The sequence below is a fragment of the Mauremys reevesii genome, linkage group 2 (assembly GCF_016161935.1).
Source record: "Mauremys reevesii isolate NIE-2019 linkage group 2, ASM1616193v1, whole genome shotgun sequence".
In the NCBI taxonomy this organism is placed as follows: Eukaryota; Metazoa; Chordata; order Testudines; family Geoemydidae; genus Mauremys; species Mauremys reevesii.
Window position 1 is genome coordinate 136,078,563 of NC_052624.1, and position 17,071 is coordinate 136,095,633.

General features: G+C 46.1%; 1 protein-coding gene and 1 non-coding gene across 2 annotated transcripts in view; one reads left to right on the top strand and one right to left on the bottom strand.

The window, feature by feature from the left end:
* Positions 1-17,071, bottom strand: part of MYO10 (myosin X) — a 244,876-nt gene that overhangs the window by 112,637 nt on the left and 115,168 nt on the right. Inside the window, exon 4 of the mRNA XM_039527600.1 lies at positions 2,831-3,018. Within this exon, the coding sequence (XP_039383534.1) occupies positions 2,831-3,018 (188 nt within the window). The remainder of the gene's footprint in view (positions 1-2,830; positions 3,019-17,071) is intronic.
* On the top strand, positions 1,864-1,965 carry LOC120399711. The gene has a single exon (XR_005595314.1). It is a non-coding gene; the product is annotated as a U6 spliceosomal RNA (small nuclear RNA).

The window sequence follows — 17,071 nt, forward strand, 5'->3', positions numbered from 1 at the left end:
TATTACACAGGAAGTCTTCCTCAGCATCTTAGATAGAGGGTCCCAGTAGCACACCTCTTCCAAACAATTTGCACAGTTATCAGGCCAGATGTTAACCAAAACATTAGCTACACCCACGGCAGAGCACACACACGACCAAATGAGAGAACAGTGAACAAGAAAAATGAAACGAATAAACACGTGTAAATCAACAGAGACAAGATTTGAGACACATTTGTTTAAAAGTCAGCTGAACAAGTAAATTAATCAGGTTTGTCACAAACACTGGTGATGCTAGTGGGGATGCTTTCAAAATGCTAAAACTGTTGACTTACAATGTTTCTACTGTATCTGGCATCAAATCAGTTACTGCCAATATGAACACAATGACAATATGACGCAGGTCATCCTTCATCAACTCTTTTGTGAAGCCAAGTAATTACTATGACTAATGTAAAAGGATTTCCCACTGTCTTGGTCTGTAAGCCAGATGTATTTGACAGAGTGTAGGATTTTGTCCCATGCCCATGTCTTTCTGGCAAAAGCCCTTCCCTGTCCCTCACTATGCTAATACTCTATAGAAACTGCTTACATATACCGACTCTTTTCACCAGTGCTGTGGTTCCTAGTTATGACAAAACCCAGCATTCCTCTCAGGGGCATATGAAGAGCTGGAAGAAAGGTGCCTCTTGTCTCAACACAAAAGAGCATGGAACGGGATTAATAAATAGTGGACGTCATACCAGTAGCCACTACGCTGGTTCCACAGGTGGCTTCACATTCCGCGTTTCAGAGCAAACAGGCTGTATTCAAGCAATTTTCTGATAGTATGCCATGAAATCATCTGACTCCAGTTTCATATTCAGTGACAGAGACCTTTTTGTATATTATTGCTTTAAGAGGTACCATCTGGACTCAACATTACACAGTCCAAAGAGAAATGGGATTCTCTCAGCCCATGTTTGAAACATGCAGTCAGCCAAACTGGCACTGTTACTAGGCAGCGTTTGTGTGGGAGGGGGGTGCTGGGATTGGTATTTAAGAGCTTTTTAGTGACATTTAAGGGGCAACATAATTCAATCTGGTTTACATTCCCAGCAAGAGCATGGCTCTGAATTACATGTGGCAGATCATGCCCTTCACAAGAAAAAGAGGATACTGATCAGCAGTGTTGGTTATGTGGGAAAACCTCTGCTGATGGGAGGGAAATGATGCCACAGAGTGGCTTTCACTTGGCCACATCCCCTCTAAACCCAGCCATGCCCCTTACAATAGTAGAGCGCCACACTTGTTGAAGGGCTTTTTGTGGAGTTGGAGGGAGGAAAGCTGCTGTCTGAGCCTCAAATCTCCTCTCCAACAAAAACTGGAACCTTTTCATTTCCAGAGACCATGGTCAGGCCCTGTGGTATCTTACTTGTCTGAACTACCCCCCCACCTCCAACATATTGGTCAGGCAGCCTCTCTTTTGGATTAGGAGTGATATGCCTCTGTTTCCAGGGTCCATCCTGGAAGGGGGACCTGTCCTTTTCAACTGATCTTCCACAGCTTAACCTAGAAATCATTTTTGTTTCAAAAGGTTGTTTTCCTCTAAGAAAGTGAGCAAGATAAACTAGAGAGAGGAAGAAATCCAATGACCCGTGAGCTTTAATAATTCTGCTTCAGAGGGGCTTACATCAGCAGTTTACATTAATCTCACGGAAAGCTGTGTTTTCTCATGGTTAGAGCAGAGGAAAATCAAAACTCCAGGATTCTAGTCCCCACTCTGCTACTTGTAACTTCAGTGGTCATCCCGGACACATCTTTTGACTTTACTGTGTCTTTATTTTTTCCTCTACAAGATGAATAAGCTACTTACGTTACGAGGTTGTGAGGCTTAATTAATGGGGGCTCGGCAGCACATATACTAAAACTGGAATGATACAGAGAAGATTAGCATGGCCCCTGCGCAAGGATGACATGCAAATTCATGAAGTGTTCGGTCATGAGCCCAGCTAGGTAGAGGATGTAAGGGGGTGTGAGGAGCCTCTTGCTCCTGCATGCAGGCTATCCATATCACTAAACCCTGCGAAGAGTGGAGAAGCAGCTGCCACCAGGCTGCTGTTCCCCATCCTGCGTAGGTGTGTGGAGAATGGGCAAGCAGGGGCACGGAGTAGGCGGAGCCTTAGCTTCACCCTCAGTCAGCAGGGGAAGTGGTCTGCCTCAAGGAAAGAGCTGGCTCACTGAACTTCTCCCATGCAACAAGGGGGAAGCAGGGGCTGAACTGCGACTGAGCGCTACTGAAGTGCCAGCTGCAGTTCTGAACACCAGCAAACAGCAGACCACAGGGGAAGCTATTATAGCTCCATTCAAACTAAAGCATAATCAGGTTAAACAATAGGAGAAACAAGAAAAATTAATTACACTGAATTAAATAGCCAATGAGTAGGCAGGACTTCGTTATTATTATTTATAGGTTCACTGACATTCTTTTTTTGATGCATTCAATTTTCAAGACTAGTGATGACAAATTATCACACTGCACAGTGAAGCAGAAGCCAATGGAAAAAGTGACGCATTTAGAGCAAAATAAGGAAGTAAGCGAACAGTCAAAAAGTGTGTGGAGTTCAGACATCTTTTCATTAAATGACTGCTGGGCATATATAAGCAAAAAATGCCTTGTCTTTCAAGGGCTGATTAGGATCACGTAGTAATTCTACATCTGCACAAATCTAACGATTAATGAGGTTAGGGGAAAGGGTCAGAGCATGCTCTTCCTCTGTGCTTTTCCCCCTGGCATTCCAAGCATTCATTTTCAATTTACCTTTAAAGCTCAGCGGCAGGACTAGGAATAATGAATGCAGTAGCCACTTACCTGATGAGAACACACTGGTTGTCATGACGTTTCCATAGGCAGCGGTAGCACTCGTTAGCGACAGCAAAGATATGAGGTGGAATTTCCCCCATGTGGTGCTTGCTGTATTGCTCTACTGCAGTGCGGCCATAGAGTCCCGGAATGGTCTTGTAGGGGTTCACAGAGGCAACAATGGAGCCGATATAGGTCTGCAAAGGCACACAAAACAGGATCTCTGGGTTAACTATGTATGTTAAGGATCTACAGGGAGTTCTTTGGAGACAGAAAAAGCAACTTACCCTATGTTTGCAAATGCCTGGCACATGGCAGGGGCACTATCTGATATAGGTGTACAGTATGTTGTCTGTGTCTTGCTCTGATACTAGCAGCAGCCTGTTAAATGTTTCCACCTGCCTAGCACATTTGGGCATCATTATAACTGCATGCAAATGTCAACAAAGACTAATAAAAGCTTGTTTCACACACACTTTTGGAGAGCTAAAATCTCATCTGTTAACATTTTATGCTACGCATGGGTCCGTAAAACAGTTGGAGGACTCGGTTGAACCGTCCACAGTGCCAAAACCCACAACCATACTGAGAGAGAAGCATCTCTTGCTGTGCCAGTCACCCATGTGCTAGCGCAGGCCCAAAGATAGGCATTTAAGTATTTGGGGGGCGGGGGGGGGCGCTTTGCTACAACGGAAGGTATTCTGGAACAGCTATTCCTGATTAACTGATTGTGTGGACATCCTTATTTCAGAATAACCGTACTATATGCTGAATACATTTAATCCGTTTTGGATTATGCTAATTTGGAATAAGGCACTTTTGTTCCGGAATAAGAGCTTCCACACAAATCAATCAGGAATAGCTATTGCACATTAAATTCACACCCCATCTCCATCTTAATTACTTCCTGTAAGTAAATAAGCCCTTACTCTTTCTTTCTTTTTTTTTTGTCTCCTCTATTTTCAGGGGCAAACTATCCATATCATCTATCCTTCTCTCAAACAGGGTAACAAGTGTATATACTTCTCCTGCTCCCCCACACCATGAAACTCACTCATACACAAATCACTGCTACCTGCTAAGTCTACCTAACATTTTGCATATCTTCACAATGTCTAATGCAGGGATCGGCAACCTTTGGCCCGCGGCTCACCAGGGTAAGCACCCTGGCGGGCCGGGCCAGTTTGTTTACCTGCCACATCCGCAGGTTCGGACGACTGCGGCTCCCATTAGCCGCGGTTCGGCACTCCAGGACAACGGAGGCTGCAGGAAGTGGCGCGGGCCGAGGGATGTGCTGGCTGCCGCTTCCCACAGCCCTCATTGGCCTGGAGCAGCGAACTGCGGCCAGTGGAAGCCACGATCGGCCAAACCTGCGGATGTGGCAGGTAAACAAACTGGGCCAGGGTGCTTACCCTAGTGGACCGCAGGCCAAAGGTTGCCGATCCCTGGTCTAATGCATATTTTAGACAGGAATGTGCATCCTGATTCCAATTGCAATTAAACCTATCCATACACATATGCATGCGCTTGCTTGTGTGCGCGTGCGCACACGCGCACACACACACACACACACAAACACAAAATGAAGAGCTATGGAGGATACTTTCCTCCCAACTGGCAGAGCAAACAGGCGTCTGCTTGTCAGTGAGCAGGCCCCTCAAATAAAGTTGAGTTAAAATGGGCAGGAGCATTTCACCCCATCCGGGGAGCTGCTTCATTTGGAATATATTTCTGGAGCATGTACTCACTCATTGTTGAGCACGGTATTCTGATTTACATTTTGCTAGTCATTGGTTTGAGGGATGTTTAGAAATTAGATTCAGGGGCCAAATTCCTGTTTTCAAAGAAGGTGGTCTGGCTGGGCACTGGTGTAAGAGAAGAGTTGGACCTAGGACACTTAGAAAGTATCTGTACTCACCTTTTGCATAGCAAGGCCCTGATCCTGCAACAAGCACCTCATGAGCAGAACTGTGTCTACATGAAGTCAACAGGAGTCTACCTGTGTGGCGCTTATTGCAGAGTTGGGACCTTATTTCTATTAATTCAGTGCCTGACTTGGGAAAGATTAAAAAAGTGCTGCTCTGTTGCTACCTTCCCCACCAGGCTCACACTACATGCCCCAGGAGAGTAGCCTCAGGCTCTCTGGTCCCTTCAATTCCCCTTTCTAACAAGCTTTGAAAACATGATTCAATTCAACAAAATGTACTAACCTAAGCTTCCCTTTCCCAAGGTCTGCTCTGTCATCCTTACATATTCTTGTTCTTTCCTTCATTCCCTCCCATCTCACCCTAGTACTCACATTCCTTATCTCAAGCTCTTCTTAGTATGTGCTCTCATCCCCCATTGTTCTCTTGCACTCGTATTTCCCTCTCCTGCAATCCTTTTGCCTTCATTTTTATACAGTGGGTCTAATAAAAGCAGATGCTTTGAGCTTCTGTTTTCTAATGTCACTAGAATGTCCTTGGTGTTATGACAGCTTTATTATGCATTGTTAGGGGAACAATATTCCACATTATAACCTGTGGATATTTTACAAATCTGTGTACTTATAATCCATTGGTTTTATAAAAATTCCCATGCCGTGCAACCGTCGTAAGGGCACATGACATCTAGAGGAAAGGCACAAGCTAAATGTAAGATAATAATAACATTAGTCGTGTTACAGAATTGCATTAACATCACTGTAATCTACTGGGGGCATCCCCTCTAGGATTTTGGAATAATCAAAGAGGAAACATCCCCTGGAGAATCTCTCAGAGGTTTTATACAGATTCCAGCATAGGTTGGGATAGGCAAGATTTTCAGCTACTAGTACGGATTGCGTGAATACAGTACAGACAATCAATAAAGCTTACAGCTATGCACGTAGTTCCGTACCACATTACTGAGTCTCAGTGTTTGATTTAAGGAGACCCCATGTAACCACATCAATACTAATCTGACCTTTATGGAATATAAACATGCACCCTAAACCTCTCCCACGACCAAAAATGTAACAACAAAATAAAAGAACATTCCATCCCGGTCTCATGACAAACCAGAAGCCAAGACCATTTGCTTCAGAGGAGCACTGCTGGAATCTCTGCAACGGACAATTCTGCAAGAGTTTGGCCATACGGGAAGTTTCATCCTAACCCCAGTTAGTTAGCAGCTGATTTATGCCCTTAAGCATGAGAGGTCTGGGTCTGCTGCCATGTCTATGCTGTCACCTGACAGCTCTGGGGAAACGGGAACTCCAGTCTATGAGCACTATGGGCTCAAGCGGCACTGGATGTCCCACCCAGGGAGGCCCAGACTGGCTCAGGCATGCTATTTAAAGCCTAGGGAAAGCACCTGCAGTGAAGAGTGTCTGTGCAACTAGGTGGGCCCCTGGTTAGTTGCTGCAAACAGACCCTGCTACACTGCTCTTGATACCTTACCTTGTTCCTGGTTCCAGCCCTGCTTCTGACACCTAGCCTCAAGTCTGGTCCCAGCTCCTGGCCCCTTGCCCTGCCTCTGTTCCCCTAATCCTACTTTGGCTGACTCACTTGGCTCCTATCCACTGCGGCTCATCTATCTGAACTCTGACCTGAGCCTATACTGTGACACTTGTACCGACTTCTGCTTCTGGCCTTGAGCAGATAGACTGAACAAAGGCCACATTATCAAGCCCCCTCCAACCCAGGCCTTGACCTGCGCCCAGTAGCCGAGACCCTGATACTTCTAATTTTTAGCTCATCTAATATAACCGTGGCTGTTTTCATTACCTACATAATCTAAACAGTATGGATCAGAACTACTATGGGCTTGTATCCTAGTTTAGGACTTAACTTTCTGGCCCACATGGGAGCATGGGAACTACACTAACTGAATCACAATAAGCAAAATTAGAAATGACACAACCCTTTCCTTGCTAATGCTGTGTGTGCATATGTGAATGTGTTGGTGAATAGGATTGTGAGGGGTGGAGGTGCACGTGCAAAAAAGTAGGAGCAGAATTTTTTATTACATGGGTTTGACATCAATAATCATATGTCTACGCCAACCCTCATTTATATCGTAAACTGAAGCAGTCAATAGTCAAAAATATGTATCAACTGCTTCATTATGCTAATACCATGCAGCAATGGTTCAGAGAAAGGCAGTTCCAGAAGGAAGGCAGTTCTCACTAAATGACCGTCATTTCCCCTTTGCTGAAATCAGAATGAATTCCATTTTCTGTTGATTTCCTGAAACTCCTAATCGGACTTGGAAAATTATGAGTTAATTTCCTGTGATGCATACATTACAAGGGAATAACGAACAGGACAGCTTTTACAATTGCCAGTGGTCTAACAAGCACACAGGATTTCACGTTCTGAAAAGGTTAAAGGATGTTTCAAAGAAACACAGTTAAAGGAGCTTCCACTTTCCTAGCCTCCACCATAAGCCCAAGTTTCATAAATCAGTTAAAACATCTTGGATGGGAAAGCTTATATTTACTTGTCTGTCGTTCCCATTAAACAACCACCATCCAAATAAAAGACTTAGGGCCAACAGCTTCCATGCAACCCCCCACTGCAGATCCCCACAGAATTGCTGAGAGTTATTATAGAGACCCTGTAGTGCCACTGAGAGCAAGAAGTAACAAAACCAAGAACAATAATTCATTCTTTGTAGATGTCTGCTACGACTCTATTTAATAATCTGCTTTACAGTACAAAACAGTCAGAAAATAGTATATAGCACAATGCAGCCCAAATCCTAATAGGAGGCTTTGGTACCACTGCAATAAAAATGTTAAACAACAATAATTAATAATAATAATTAATAAATCAAAAAAGGAGTCTGTCCATTTAAAAGGAGAAGATAATTGGGTTTGCTTCTTTATAACTCAGAAAGAGGGAAATAGTATTTTTTTGATATTTGTAAGAAAGGTCTTTTTACATTAGCTCCTTTCTAGCCCAGAAGGCTTTATGAAGACTGATGAACAAGAGTCAAGAAAGTGAAAGTTGAGCACCTGAGGGATGAAGGGATTTTTAGCTGGCGTTTAAAACACTTTTATTGTTAGTTTCTTTTTGGTTTTGCTAACACTTAATTTCAGTGACTAATTAACACCTTGGAGAAAGGAAACCTTTGTTAAAGACTCAACACCCAAATCCTTCAGCTAATGTGCTAGAGTTCACAGTAAGATTAAGTCCTCCAGCAAATCCAGGGAAGATCAGAGTGGACATGCGTGATATGTCTAAGGACTTGCCTACCCCCAAAATATGTTAACTCAGGGTGTGATTTTCAACATTAGTCAAAATGGTGCAAAAAGCTGGGTGGACGCTTTGTCTTGTTTAAGATTAAGACTGATTAGAAATCGGTTTGCAACAGTTTAACTAACTCGGTTTAAGAATCTATTTAAGTTTTAAAAAGGACAACTTTCTCATGCAGAAAAAGAACTTTGGTTAGAAAAGCAGACACAAAAATTAAACACTTCAGAAAACCTTTCAGCCTTTTTATACACATAGAGCCACAAAGAAGGGTAAGTCCAACTTTTAAACTTTGTTGCTTCTAAAGCCTGAGCTCCTTGCACACCTGCATTGCCCTCCCCCGCAAGCTCCCAGTGTACCACCCTTCCACCCCAGCATTTATTTCAGGGACTCCCCTCCGCACCTCCTCATGACAGTGGCTCCTGTGTGCCCCTCATTCCCCTCTTGTTCCTCCCCAGGCATGCTGGTACAATTTGTATAGTGGTGGTGCTGAGAGCCATTGAACCAAACTGTAAACACTGTATATGATGGAAAGCACTTCAAGCCAGCACCTATGGTTCCCCCATTCTCACCCCAGACAGGGACTCCATGTGTACCCATCCCCATTACTCCCCATTTTCACTCACCATACTGCTATAGCTACACTGGCAAAGCCTCCTAGTGTAGAGACAGATTATACTGGCAAATGATGCCTTTGCCAGCAGGTCTTCCTTTGCCAGTGTAACCGTACTTTTGCCAGCATATCTATGCTAATCAAGGCAGTGATTTTTTTCAACACTCCTAACCGACACAGCAGTGCCGGCAAAACTTTAAAGCCTAGAGCAGGCCTTAGACCAGTGGTTTAAAAAAAAGAAAAATTTCTGGTGACCCAGTTGAAGAAAATTGTTAATGCCCGTGACCCAAAGGAGCTGGGGATGAGGGGTTTGGAGTGTGGTAGCGGGTCAGGGCTCTGGGCTGGAGGTGCAGGCTCTGGGGTGGGGGTGGGGATGAGGTGCTTGGGGTCCAGGAGGGGACTCTGGGTTGGGAGGGCTCAGGGCTGGGGACTGGAGCGCAGGCTTACCTTGGGCAGCTCCCGGTCAACAGCACAGCAGGGATGCTAAGGCAGGCTTCCTGTCTGTCCTGGCACCACAGACCAGGCTGCGCCCTGGAAGCAGCCAGCAGCAGGTCCACCTCTCGCCCGCAGGCACTGGCCCTCCCCCACCAGCTCCCATTGGCCAAAGCTCGGGGTGGGGGCAGCACATGGAGCCCGGTGGCCCCCCGGCTAGGAGCCAGACCTGCTGCTGGCCGCTCCCGGGGCGCAGCACGGTGTTAGAACAGGTAGGGACTAGCCTGCCTTAGCCAGCAGCACCAATAACAACAGCCCGGTCAGCGGTGCTGACCAGAGCCGCCGCGACCCAGTGCCTTACATTCCGCGACCCAGTAATGCAGATGTGGGCAAACTACGGCCTGCAGGCCACATCCAACCCGCGGGACCGTCCTGCCTGGCCTTTGAGCTCCCGGCCGGGGAGGCTAGCCCCCAGGCCCTCCCCTGCTGGTCCCCTCCCCAGCCTCAGCTCGCCGCGCTGCCAGCACTCTGGTCAGCGGGGCTGCGAGCTCCTGCCGGACAGCGCGGTGGTGTGGCTGGCTCTGACCGGGCGGCGCGGCTGCCAGTCCTGCTGCTCTGAGAGGCATGGTAAGGGGGCGAGGGGGGGTTGGGTAAGGGGCAGGGGTCCCAGGAGGGGGCGGTCAGGGGACAAGGAGCAGGGGGGGTTGGATGGGTCGGGGATTCTGAGGGGGGCAGTCAGGGGGCAGGAAGTGGGAGGGGGCAGGAAGTGAGAGGGAGTGGATAGGGGGCGGGGACCAGACTGTTTGGGGAGGCACAGCCTTCCCTACCCGGCCCTCCATACAGTTTCGGAACCCTGATGTGGCCCTCAAGCCAAAAAGTTTGCCCACCCCTGCAGTACTGTCACGACCCACAGTTTGAAAACCACTGCCTTAGACCTTGCTTTTCTTGGCCAAATACCCCTCTTCAGGTCATGATATGCAGATCGTACATATGAACATATTCATCTTCACTGTGAAAAAAGAGAGCATCTTACATACATTTCTAAAGACATTTTTTCAAACTATTTCTTAAGTAACTCCATTGACCTCACTGGGATGAATTTGGCCCTCTGAGTCCTAAATTGTGTACAGAATGTGCAGTACACTCATTTTTTTTAAAAAGGCATTTAGCAAGATGTCTTGTTGGGTCTTTAAACAATGTTATCTGCTGGAATCCCCTGCATAGCTGGGGCACTCAGTACCTAACCTTGTTCTGCCTTCACCATTTATACAACTTTTACACATCACCTTTAAACTAATGCATACATTACAAGATTGGCCTCGGTCATGTTCAGTGATCGCACTAAAAGACTTACAGTCTGAAATGCCACAAATAGCTGCCAGGCTTCTTTGTGTCCATTTTCAGTCTGAAACTTCAGAGATTCAAAAAACAAATCCAGGGAACAGAAGAGCTTACTGAATGCCGTGATGTCTCCTCAACTGTTTCTTACAGTATGTCTTCACTACCAACGTTAATGTGCTGCCGCAGCAGCGCTTTAACCAGCTACGTAGTTGCAGCACCAGCGCTGGCAGAGAGTTCTCCCAGCACTGTAAAAAAACCCACCCTTATGAGGGGAGTAGCTCCCAGCATTGGTGCACTGTCTACACTACCACTTTACAGCACTGACACTTGCATCGCTCAGGGGGGTGTTTTTTCACACCCCCGAGCAAGAAAGTTGCAGCGCTGTAAAGTGGCAGCGTAGACAAGGCCTTAATTTTTTCCAGGTAAAAGGGGTTAACATTGTTTTTCTTGCTTTCTTTTCTAGGCAAAGTCAAGTAGGTCAACAATGAAACACATTAGCACAAAAGGCAAAACAAGATGCAACCGCATTTTGGCATATTCTTTTTTTTTTTTTGGCCCATCACAAACAGAGAAATATTTAATGCTCTTGCGCATGCTACTGGCTTGATTTACAGATGCTGTGGTAAGTATGTCCTGTATTTCAGCTTGTCTCATACTAATTTGGACAGGACTGAGTCCAGTTTACTGCCTAAATTATAAGCTATATGTCTGAGGCCAAGCTTCTTTCTTAGAAGCCATAGTTTAGCACATCAATTTGATTATAAGTTAAGAAGTTTTCAACCAGTCGAGCCATTTCTGTTATGGAAATGTCATACCCTGTAATCATGCTTATGCATGGGCTTTTGTAGGCTTTACCATGTGCATTCAGCTCAACGTGTTTCAAACGATCCATACAAACACAAATCTGGGTTGCTTCACGGTATCAAAGTGTTTATTGTTAAACACAGCAAAAAATATTTTTCTGTTTTTCTTTTCATTGGGCCAATGCCAGCACTGGTTGCAAAACACATGCACGCGCACACACACAAAAACAGAGGAAAACTAGTATCCACAGGCGTCCACGCTTTTTTAGGAGCCAGAACAAGATTAAAGAAGTCACCACCTGATGAAATAAGATTGATCAGCTCTCCCCATTCAGAACTAAGTGCAAAATACCCCCCTCCTTAACTTAGCTTTCCCATAACCCTCCTCTCAAATAAATCAGCATTCTTGCATATTAGGCTGTACTTTTTGCTCTGCTCTGGCCACTCAGTGGCATATATTGGAGCAGCCTGTTGTCTGCTCTAACTACCAATCATCTCCCTGATGGACCTTCTGCTCCCTGTGCCAAGCAGAGCTCAGATGTGGGGAAGAACTGAGCTCTGCATATTTATTTTAAAGAGCTCCAAAACATCCCGAAGATAACTTTAGGCTTGTTCCCAGTGGCAGGGCTGGAAGAAGAGAGATTTTATCATATCAGATTCCACAGTGATGGGTGACTATAGAGAAATTAGGTTATTCCGGGCCCAGAGTCTGAGCAGCAGCACACCCAGGTGATTTCTGCTTGGAGGAAGAGTCCAAAAACCCCAAAGAATGAGGCACTCTAAGGTGAGAGAGAACAAAGAAGCAGCAGCAGCAGCAGCAATCAAGTCATGCTAATTCAAAAGAAAAACAGGTAAAGTGCTGAAATGTTGGGGTGAATGTGTTGCTACCACCCCAGGCAAAAAACTTAAATTCTGAGACCTTGCAGAGAGTCATATTGGTATTACACCTCTACCCCCAATATAATGCTGTCCTTGGGAGCCAAAAAATCTTACCGCATTATAGGTAAAACCGCGTTATAGAGAACTTGCTTTGATCTGCCGGAGTGCGCAGCCCCGCCCCCCTGGAGCACTGTTTAACCGCGTTATGTCTGAATTCGTGTTATATCAGAGTAGAGGTGTATTTACATAGGGACTTTTTCTCCTGCTTGAAAAAGTTGACTGCATTTAGGGTGATCAGACAGCAAGTGTGAAAAATTGGGACAGGGTGGTGGGTAATAGGAGCCTATATAAGAAAAAGACCCCAAAATCGGGACTGTCCCTATAAAATCGGGACATCTGCATTAGGCTCAAGTGAGCTTTCCCTCAATACAAGTATAGTACATCTTACTGTTCTCACCATATATTTTTTCCTCGGTCATATATATGTTTATGACCAAAACAAGAAAACCCTTATCCTCCATTAGTCCCTTGTACAGTTTATCAGTACAAGGACCTGCTCTGTCTGGAGTGGAATTTCCCTTCAATACTGTGATAGAAAAAATATATTGTTTAGTGACCTTCTGAAACAAAGGTTCAGGGCTTGGCTACACTTGCAAATTTGCAGCGCTGCAGCAGGGTGTGAAAACACACCCTCTGCAGCGCTGCAAATTGCGGCGCTACAAAGCGCCAGTGTAGTCAAAGCCCCAGCGCTGGAAGCCGCGCTCCCAGCGCTGTCCGTTATTCCCCACAGGGAGGTGGAGTACGGACAGCGCTGGGAGAGTTTTCTCCCAGCGCTGGCGCTTTGACTACACTTAGCGCTTCAAAGCGCTGCCGCGGCAGCGCTTTGAAATGCAAGTGTAGCCAAAGCCTCAATTATTCAGGAAGAGAGATTGATTTTGCTCATTTTTATATGCAATAATACAGAACATGACTCCTCATCCATCCTGTGAGAGTCTGTAACAGCCCAATAGCAGAGGATGTGGAGGCAGCATTATTTTCAGGCTTGAAAAGAAGAAAAATCAAGAGCAAACATACACACACGCATGCAACATATACCCTAGCATGAAACAAACCCGGTTTCTCCTCTTTCTTCTTCCGCTCCTAAATGATACATTTATTGTTCACCATTGTGCTAAGTGCTTAGTCCTATGCAATTTTCTAGCAAGGTCAAAAGCAAGCCCATCATGGCATCAATCTCTGCTCATGCACACCACCTAGCCCTGCCCCAATGCAGACATACTGCTACATTCAGAAAAAGTAATCAGGTACCCAAATGTTGTGTTGACTAAGAGGCTTCTTGGCCACCTAGAAGAGTCCCATGCAAATGAAAAACCATTCTGCTACACGAAATATAGATGAACAGAGTTCTAGAACTGGAGAACCCTACGGGTACCATAAAGTTTGAAGTTCTGTGCTCTCATTTTGTCTAAGGTTATTTTCTAAACCAGCACATAGATTTTCATATTCTGCATGTTTCTTCAAACTTTTAAAACTTTCTCTATAAAAAAGGATTTTTTTTTTGTTTTTACTATGCAATTAGTAGACAGACCGTGAAAAGGAAAGAAACTAAAAATCCCAAATCAGAATAAGTATACTCCAATTCACTTCCATCATGGGGAAAAAACCTGCCATGTAAAAAGGCAATCAGTTAACTAAACTAAAGCAGTTCCAAGAATAATGTGGGGGCACTGAACTGTCTTAGCCGTCAAATGGCTGCGTATCTTAAATCCACACAAAGGGAAAACATACAAACAACATTAACAGTCAAATTCTTCTCTTAGGCCTGGTCTACACTAAGAAGGGGGGTTGAACTAGGGTACGCAAATTCAGCTACGTGAATAGCGTAGCTGAATTCGAAGTACCCTAGTTCGAACTACTCACCTGTCCAGACGCCGCGGGATCGAAGTACGCGGCTCCAAGGTCGACTCCGCCACCACCGTTTGCAGTGGTGGAGTTCCGGAGTCGACCGGAGCGCGCGGGGGTTCGAACTATCACGTCTAGATTAGACGCGATAGTTCGAACTCTGAGAAGTCGAACTCTCCGCGTAGACCCGCGCGGTAAGTGTAGACCTACCCTTAGATGGAAATGTTGGGCTCCCACTGACTTTAAAAGAAACACGAACGAGCAGAAGGAAGAGAGGGAAAAGTTTGACCCTAACTGAGGGATAATACACACAAAGTTACATCCTTCCAAAAGGCAGACTGTGGACCCATATGCAGGCAAATGACAGCCCTAACAATGATTTTGGTTTGTGCTCAGGTTATCTAGTTGCTTTCACACTTACAACACTTCTAAATTGGAACTGTATGGAAAAGAGGCAGTTAAGCAGTATGTAGCAGAGACAGTAAAATGTACCCTGCCTGCTTTACTCTTAAAACCTTCAGCTTGTCTTATGCTAAAAACATTCATGTTGGTGATGGGTAACTCACAAAAGATTCAGAGTCTCAGCTAGATTCACTTAAGTTGAAAGTTTGGATGCTTATGTGAAAGCTGCTTGAGACTCCTCTGTTCTTCTAAGCTATTACTACAATAACCTTGACTATAGTACAACTAATCCATTCTGGACAATGGCATAGCTGAACTGGTCCCGAACACTGCTTAGCTGCAATCGTAGGAAAGGACAAACCACGTTCAGTACCATTTCAGGAACCTACAGCACCCAAGACTTAAGAACCAAGGCCCTTTTTCAAAAGGAACTGAGGCATTTAAGAGCCTAAATCTTATTGGTGAGCTTAGATACTTTAGAAAATTTTACTATGTTACCTTTTTTTTAAAACTTATATTTTTACATATCATTATAGTTTTGAAATAAATGGTTAATCATACAAGTGTATACTTGCAGAAGTACAGCAGTTCCTTCTGTAGTTGGAACAAGTGATCAGAATGAAGCAGAAACTAGATTGTAAACAGTAAGAAACACAATGCCACTGAATCATATCATCAAAATCCACGGTTGGAAAAATAGCCTCCAGACTTCCATTTGGTATCCAGACACTTGGTAATAATCCATAACAGCAAGAAGTGTTTACATCTATGAATCACTTCACTATACAGAAAAATCAAAACCTTACTGAGGTGAAAGTGGAAAGGCCTTTGATAAAAAGGAACCCTTAGCAGTGCTTGATAAATTCGATCTCCACATGCATATGCACAAGGATGAATAAACTGAATCAAAGGACTAATAGGCAGCCCAACAATAGTGCAATTTGGCACCATACCATCCATACCAGGGGTCAGCAACCTCTGGCATGCGGCTCGCCAGAGTAAGCACCCTGGAGGGCTGGGCCAGTTTGTTTACCTGCAACGTCAGCAGGTTCAGCCAATCACGGCTTCCACTGGCTGCGGTTCACCGCTCCAGGCCAATGGGGGCTGCGGAAAGGGCAGCCAGCACATCCCTCGGCCTGTGCAGCTTCCCACAGCCCCCATTGGCCTGGAGCAGCAAACTGCGGCCAGTGGGAGCTGCGATCAGCCAAACCTGCGGACGCAGCAGGTAAACAAACTGGCCCAGCCCGCCACAGTGCTTACCCTGGCGAGCCGCGTGCCAGAAGTTGCTGACCCCTGGTATGGATGGTATGTTCTTTGGCGTTTTCTACCTCGGTCCCGTCGGTGTTTGCTCCTCAAGGCAGAGTGGTGCCAAGAGTCTTGGTCAGACAGAACCCAACCAGACAGCCTGATGGGCGTTGAGGGCGAGCTACATGGACTTTGCCCTGAATGGTCGCTGAGCGGTGAACGGCATCAGGAATGTTCCCTCGACCGAGCCCAGTACCGAGCCAGGGGTGACTGCGGAGATCCCAGCGGCGGCTTGCCTCTGGAGCACGGGGCCGACATCGGCAGTGCTCCTGGTACCAGCATGGACATAACATCCCGGGCCGCCTGCAGGGCCTCCGGTGTGGAGGGCATCTGGACATCTAGGGAGGCCTGCTCCGAATGGGCCAGGCTACTCCGCTCAACTTGAGTCAGCGGCCTAGAGGCTGGTGGGGATTGAGGACTGCCCGACACGGGTCTAGCCTCTGTCCCGGGTTTACTCCGGTGCCGTGGCAAAGAAGGCCTCTTCCTAGCCTTCTTGGCGTGCCCTGTGGATGAGGAGCGGTGCCGACTAGTTGATGGCACCAAAGGGTCGCCGCGCACCCACACCGCAGTGCCTGGTGCCGACTTGGAGTGGCGTGCTGGAGCCGGGGTCAACGCCAACTCCATCAGAATGGCCTAATGTCCCTTTCTCTCTTGATCCGAGGCTTAAACGACTTGCAAATCTTGCAGCGATTGCTGAGATGGGTTTCCCCCAAACAGTGTAAACAGTCCACGTGCGGATCACTCACTGGCACAGATCGCCTACACGTGTCACACGACTTAAAACCCGGGCGCTCTCGCTAAACTAAACTAACTAACTAACTACAGGTACCGTACACTGAACAACAAGCAGTTTTGGGGGATGAGCTGGAGCAGAGTAGTTCTGAAGCACCTTCACTGGCAGCAAGAAGGAACTGAGGGTGGGGGGAGAGCGCAGCACCCCTTATACCGTGACATGGAGGCGCCAATCCAGGGGTCGCTAGGGCACTCCCCTCTGGGTACTGCTAGGGGGAAAACTTCCAGCACCAGTGCACGTGGCAAGCACACACACCTACTGTGGAATGCACATAAGCAATCACTCGAAGAAGATCTGGGACTCTAGAGCTCTTGGTTCATTTCCCAGTTCTGTCACAGACTTCCTGTGACACTTTGGGCTTGATCCAAAACCTACTGGCTTCAACAGAAAGACTCCTATTGGCCTCAATGGGTTTTAGATCAGACCCTTGTGTGCCTTAATTCCTATTTATTAAATGGGAACAATATTTGCCTCCTCACAGAGGTGTTGTGAGGATAAATACATTATGCTTTATGCAATGCGTGGATATTATGGTGATGGGGACCACAGAGGTAGACAGGCAGA